The sequence below is a fragment of the Eimeria acervulina genome, genomic scaffold (genome assembly GCF_000499425.1).
Source record: "Eimeria acervulina Houghton genomic scaffold, Eah_scaff1081, whole genome shotgun sequence".
NCBI lineage: Eukaryota > Apicomplexa > Conoidasida > Eucoccidiorida > Eimeriidae > Eimeria > Eimeria acervulina.
Window position 1 is genome coordinate 1 of NW_013550395.1, and position 6,899 is coordinate 6,899.

At 40.6% G+C, this 6,899-nt stretch overlaps 2 protein-coding genes across 2 annotated transcripts in view; one reads left to right on the plus strand and one right to left on the minus strand.

Annotated features, from left to right (window-relative positions):
* Nucleotides 1–301: 301 nt before the first annotated feature.
* Nucleotides 302–867, minus strand: EAH_00055120 (hypothetical protein; the record flags this gene model as incomplete). The annotated part of the gene is made up of 1 exon (XM_013397704.1): nt 302–867. A coding segment is annotated over one exon (566 nt), but the record flags the coding sequence as incomplete, so codon positions are not given.
* Nucleotides 868–4,937: 4,070 nt separating this feature from the next.
* The window catches only part of EAH_00055130 (hypothetical protein, conserved), a gene marked incomplete at both ends in the record, with an annotated part of 3,268 nt that continues 1,306 nt past the window's right edge, over nt 4,938–6,899 (plus strand). The window contains 3 exons of the mRNA XM_013397705.1: nt 4,938–5,591; nt 5,970–6,250; nt 6,643–6,713. Coding sequence (XP_013253159.1) covers nt 4,938–5,591; nt 5,970–6,250; nt 6,643–6,713 — 1,006 coding nt within the window. The remainder of the gene's footprint in view (nt 5,592–5,969; nt 6,251–6,642; nt 6,714–6,899) is intronic.

Genomic DNA, 6,899 nt, shown 5'->3' on the forward strand with positions numbered 1-6,899 from the left:
ACTTGGAGGTGGTGGTGTAGCAGCAATTCGCTGCTGTGCCCCCGCAGCAATTAAATGAAAAGAATTGCTGCCGCGTCTATAATCACTCAAACCCCCGACAGCAGCAGCAGCAGCAGCAGCAGCAGCAGCAGGAGCAGCAGCACTACTACACCCTCTATATAAGAAGTAGCTGTTACATCGGCGCAGCAGCTTTTCTTTCTTTGCTCTCCACAACTGCAGCAGCTCTTCCCGAGACATGCTTAATTCTAAATGCTGCTGCAGCAAAGGCGACCCCCAAACCCTCTTCATTGCTGAGCATAACGATGTATAATCAGGCTCTGCTGCTGCAGAGACAGGTGGAAGCCCTCTCTCCCAGATGTCTCCTTCTTCTTCTTCTCGTTCTTCTTGTTGCTGTTGTTGCTGCTGTTGCTGCTGTTGCTGTTGCTGTTGCTGTTGCTGTTGCTGTTGCTGTTGGTGGTGGTCTTCTTCTTCTTCTTTTTCTTGTTGCTGCTGCTGCAGCTGCTGTTGCTGCTGCTGCTGCTGCTGCGGTTGCTGCTTCTGCTTTTCTTTCTTTGCTTCGTTATCTGTGTGTGCTGCTGCTTGATTTGTTTTTGCTGCTTCTTTCTCTCTTCCTGATACTTCTTTTTTCTCATTATCTTCTTCTTCATCCTTTTTAACTTCTTTTTTAACTTCTTTTTTATCTTCTTTCTGTTTTTCTTCTTCTCTTTCTTCTTCAGAAGGCCGTGGGGTAGCTATGAAGGGAGAGATGCTACTAAAAGACGAATAAGAAGAAGAAGCAGAAGAAGATGATGATGATGATGATGATGAATAAAGAGAAGGAGAAGAAAGTAGAGACGGAGACGTGAGTTGTTGTTCACCAGGTTGCATTTCTGTCTCTCTTACTGTTGAAGAGCTTCCTATACACTCCAAAGAAGAAGAAGATAAATCTTCAGAACCATCAGCAACACCGCCTCCTCTTTCAGGTGTATATGCAGCTACATCATTGGATTGTTCAGGTGTATGTGCAGCTACTATATCTGCTGCAGAGGCTGAGGAAAGAAGTGAAGAAGAAGAAGGAGAGTTAATAAGGGTCTCATGTTGTCTTTGCAAGGAAGAAGAGACAGTGCCTCTCTGAGAGCTGTAAAGAAAATCTTCTTCTATTGTTTCTCCAGTCTGCTCAGATGTTGTTTTCATTGTTAATGAAGGGAAGAAAGGAAGAGAAGAAGCTGCAAGAAGAGAAGAAGAGCGAAGAACAGACATCTACAAACTGAGCGAGAAAAAGCAGAGACAGACGAAGAAGAAGGAGATAATGAAGATAAACAAATAGACAAATAATAATAACCAACAGAAATACAGACAGAATAACTAGAAAAAGAAGGAGATTAAAAACAACCTAGAGAGAACAGCCACCAGCAGCAAACTGATGTGGAGGGATGAGAAAGCGGTTTCTATGGTGTATTGAACAGTCTATAGCAAAGAAAAAATAGTAAATAAAATAAACAAAACCTAAAGACGATAAAACGGTAAAAAGAAAAGAAAGAAGACCCATCTTAGCCCTCAAAACAGCAACAACAGCAACAGCAGCAGCAGCAGCAGCAGCAGCAGCAGCAGCAGCAAAACCGCTGAGGCAGCAAGCGGTGCGGCTGTTTGTTTGCAATGCAGCAAAATATATCTGTTTATAATAAAATAATGTTTTTTCTTTAATGTTTATTATATTATTGATTTAAAGAATTAAAAAAAGCACATATTTATGCAACAATTGAGGTGTACATACACCTCGATTTTGTATGGGTAGACCAATGGCAGCCACCCCTGACCGCTGCAGTTGCTTCTGCGTTTGTTTTCTCTCTTTTTTTCCTGAATTAAAGTGTTTTTATTGATATAAATGTATTTAGTTGTATTTTATTTGCATTTATTGGTCTTTAAATCCAATTTTACTAAAATTTTACTACAAATTTAATGCAAGTTGCACGCAGGTCACCGGCCGCTCGCAGACGGGGCTCCTGAATTCAACGGAGAGAAAACGAAAAAAGAAGAAAACAAAGAAAATAATTAAAAATATAAATATTTACAAGGATTTATTTCACAAAATAAAAAAAATAAATATTAAATAAATAGAAGGAGATGGTAAGAACTAAAAAAGGATAAAGAATTATATACATAGTTAGGCTGATGTTCTATGTATACATAGAGATGATATCTCTGCAGCAAATATAAACAAAATATTTACTGCTGGGCTGTCACCTGTACATACACTCCAGCGTTATATACACTTCAGCTTTATATACACCTCAGCTTTATACACATCTCAGCTGTTGAAGAAGATCTTCTCACCCGAAAGAACTGCTGCTGCGAATTGGAAATATAATTTTAAATACTTAAGCAATCATGTTGTTGCTGCTGCTGCTGCTGCAGCTGTGCATACACCTCAAGCCTCCAAGAAATTCAATGTATATAGACAAACAGAATTTGCTGTCCTGGCTGAGGTGTACATACACCTGAAATGGGGGTGTCTGAACATGAACGGCAATATAACGTTTAGGGTTTAGGGTTTAGGGTTTAGGGTTTAGAGCCTCTAAGAGATTGAGGAAGAAGAAGCGGGTGAGAAGGAGAGAAATGAGAAAAACAAAATACGAAAAGGGCTGTTGCTGCGTGTACACCTGCAGGAGACAGACAAAGAAAAGACAGAGGCAGAGACAGAGACAGAGAGACAGAGACAGTGAGAGACAGAGACACAGACACAGACACAGACAGAGACAGAGAGACAGAAACAGAAACAGAGGCAGAGGCGGAACAAGGAGACAGAGAGCTGCACAACGAAATACAAATAAATAAAGACAAATATAAAACAGATAAAAAGAAAAATAAGGAGAGAGACAGAGACAGAGACAGAGGTAGAGACAGAGACAGAGACAGATTCTTTCTCTCATCTTCGCTGCCCTTCACTCGTGAAGAAAACACACAACATATCATATTTATTTTATTATTTATAATATGCATCACATATATATATTATTATATTTCAGCAGCAGCAACAGGAACAGCAGCAACAGAGGCAGCTCCAGCGGCAGCAGCAACAGCAACAACAGCATTTGCAGCTGTAGCAACAGCAACAGCAGCAACAGCAGCAGCAGCAACAGCAACAGCAACAGCAACAGCAACAGCAACAACAACATAAATGTGCAGTCGAGCGCAGAGCTGGGGCCTCAATTTATAACTGCAGCACTTTCTATCATTACTTTTATTTTTTACGCTTTTTCTTTGTTTTTCAAGGAACAGCAAATAATATATATATATATATATAATAGTTTATTAATATATATTGTATATTTCATTTATATAAAATATATTTTATTTATGTTGTTTTTGTATTATTGTTTTGTATTTTGTTTGTATGTAATTTATTTATTTATTTATATCTTTTATACTTCATTCGCATTCAATAATATAAGTATTATATACGCATAAATACATATGCATATAGGTGTAGATATAGATATATATATATCTAGATATTTTATGTATATAATCTGTCTAATATATATATATATACATATATTTATATATATATACGCGTATTTACATATAGTGTATATGCGATACTGATATCGCATATCATGATATTCTTAATATTTTATTTGTATGCAGTATATTTTCTTTATGCATTTCATTTTATTAATATATTTTGTAAGGCGATGATTTTAACTAACTGCTGCAACTGGCGCAGACTTTCTTCGGTTTAGATTAAAAAAGAAGGAAAGTATTAACAAACTAAATGCATCTGTATATAATATACATATATATTTATGTATAGGTCTGTATATATATATATATATATACAGATATATATATATACATATATATATATGTACATACATATTTATGGTGTTATAGACAAATGAATATTAGCACATCCCAAATACATACTTGCATATAAATAGAAGTGAATATATATAAATATATAAATATAAATATATTTATATATGAATATAAAGCACAGGTATATAATCATATATATGTTGCATATGTATATACTTACAAAGATATATATATAATAAGTAATATTCATTTAAAAAGTAAAAAAAGAATAAATAAAAATTAAACGAAGACATAAAAAGCAAAAAAATTAAGCGGGCGTGGTCTAGTGGCTATGACGTTCGCCTCACACGCGAAAGATCCCGGGTTCGATCCCCGGCGCCCGTATTAACAAAACATGTTAATTTCTTGCACTTTTTTGATGAATATTGCTGAATTAATTATTATAATAGTATTTCTTTTTAAAAATAATGTATTTATTCGTTTATTTCGTCGAAAATGCATGTGTTTTCATCTACAAAGCCTTAGATTGCTTATTAAGGGCTTCCAGCTGCATATATATGTAAACAATAAAATAAATATCGATTTGCATGCAGCCCCATTATTTGTTTTTTTGCATGCATATCGATGTTTTGTTTGTTGGTGTGTTATGAATTTATACATTGATTTATTTTAAATAATTATTATCTTTTATTTCTTTTTAGGCTCTGGCTGCCTCTCCTTGCTGCTGCTCCTGAGGGGCTTCTTCTCTTAGTCTGCGGTTGCTGCTGCTCGTGTGTTTGTTTATTAAACATCATTAATAGGAGAAATTCTATTTAATACATTTCTTCTAAGTATTTTTTGTTTCTTTAAGTCGTGTTGAAAAGAATGGCGACAGTAGGAACGTGAATACAAAGAGCAACTGCAGCAGCAGCAGCACGGAGCAGCAGCACGGAGCAGCAGCACGGAGCAGCAGCGCCTGCTGCAGCAGCACCTACAGCAGCAGCAGCAGCAGCTCTTTGCTGGCTTTGCAGACGTCGCATCTCCGCCCTTAGGGAGCTCACATTTCTTTCTCAGCTCTCTGAGGACTTGTGACTACCAACAGCTGCAGCAGCAGCAGCAGCAGTAGGAGTAGTACTAGCAGCAGCAGCAACAGCAGCAAAATGAAAGCAAGAAAGAAGAACGACAGGTTTAGGGCGCCGCCCTTGAATAACAAACGAGCGAAAGCTGCTGGCAGCATCAAACAGAGACACCCCTTGGGCAGAAACGGAATCAGGCTGCAGCAGCGGCTGCAGCAGCAGCAGCAGCAACAGCAGCAGGAGCAGCAGCAGCAGCAGCAGCAGCAGAAGCAACAGAAGCAGGAGCAGCAGCATCAACAGCATCAGCACAAAGATCGGGTGAAGCAAAGAGAAATAAAAAGACTCACAACAGATACAGACAGCCATTCTGTTGCAACGGAGCAGCAGCAGCAGAAGCAGCAGCAGAAGCAGCAGCACAAGCAGCATCAGCAAGAACCGCACAAAGTCAAGGCAAAGAAGCGGAAACACAATCACGAGCACCAACAACAGCAGCAGGAGCAGAAGCATCACCCGGACGGCGAGCAGCAGCAGCAGCAGCAGCAGAAGCAGCAGAAGCATCAGCAGCAGCAGCAGCAGCAGCTTTCTCGTTGTGTGTTTGTGCGTAACTTACCTTTTGATGTAAATGAAGAAGAGCTTTCTGCTGCTCTGCAGCAATTCGGTGGGCTGGAAAAAATATATTTAATTAAAAACGACAGAGGAGAGTGCAAAGGAGCTGCCTTTGCTTACTTTGCTGATGCTGTGAGACACTGTCCTGCTGCTGCTGCTGCTGCTGCTGCTGCTGCTGCCGATGATGCTGCTGCTGTTGCTGTTGTTGTTGAGGCGCCTGCTGTTGCTGAAGGCGCTGCTGTATTTGCTGTGGGTGGTGTTGCTGCTTTTGCTGCTGCTGCTACTCTTTTTGCTGCTGTTGCTGCTGTCGTCCTGCTGCTGCGACTAAGGGCGATGCTTCCTTTATTGCTGCTGCTGTTGCTTCTGTTCTTGCTGTTGCTGCTCTTGCTGCTGTGCGGAGTGCATGCAGTGTTTGTTTGAGTGTATAATAACTAGCGGTTTGCTGCTGTTTGCTGTCTGTCTCCTTTAAGCCTCTTCTTTCTTTGTTGTCTTCTACTTTGTTTTTTTTAGATTGCAGCACAAAGAGCTGTAGCAGCATCAGCAGCATTTATGCAGCAGAAGGAGTCGCTATCAACTCGGCAGCAAAAGAGGGTATCGCGTTTGTTAGCAGCGCAGCACCAGCAGCACCAGCAGCAGCTGCTGCTGCACGACGACCTGCAGCAGCAGCAGCAGCAGCAGTCAGCTGCTGCATGCGGAGCTTCTCTTGTTTTAAAGGGAAGACAGTTTCAGGTTCTACCGGCTCTCAGCAAAGAAAAAGCAAAAGATTTGCTGCAGTCAAAACAACAAGAAAGGTATGCATGCATGCATACATGCATGCATGCATGCATGCATGCATGCAGCTTAAGAGCATCCAATGTTTTTTCTTTGTTTGCTGTCTTTAATATTTTTATTTTCTGTCTCCTACTTTGCTCTTCTTCTTCGTTATCGCCTTTCCTTGGGGTGTCTGTGCAAATCGAGTTGGCTGCGGTTTCTTGCTGCTACTGCTGTTGCTGCAGCTGTTGCTACTCCTGCTGCTGCTCATGTTGCTGCAGCTGTTGCTGCTGCTGCTGGTACTGTAGACTCGAGTTCTGCTGCTGCTGCTGCTGCTTCTGCTGCTGCTGCTGTAGACTCGCGTTCTGCTGCTGCTGCTGCTGCTGCTGCTGCTGCTATAGACTCGAGTTCTGCTGCTGCTGTTTGTGTTCAGGGCTGCTGAGGGTTTGCGCAAGCGCAGTTTGCAGCTGGCGTTCTGCGGCCTGCCTTCAAAACCTTTTAAGGGTTTGTCCCCAGGAGAAGAAGCCCTGGTGTCTGCTGCTTATGAAGAGACGAAAGAAAAACTTAAAAACCCTAATGTATTCGTCAATAAAAAACGTAAAACGCAACAACGCCCTTCCATCGACGGTCTAGGGTTTAGGGTTTAGGGTTTAGGGTTAACGGTTATAAGGGCTTAGAGTTTAGGGTTTT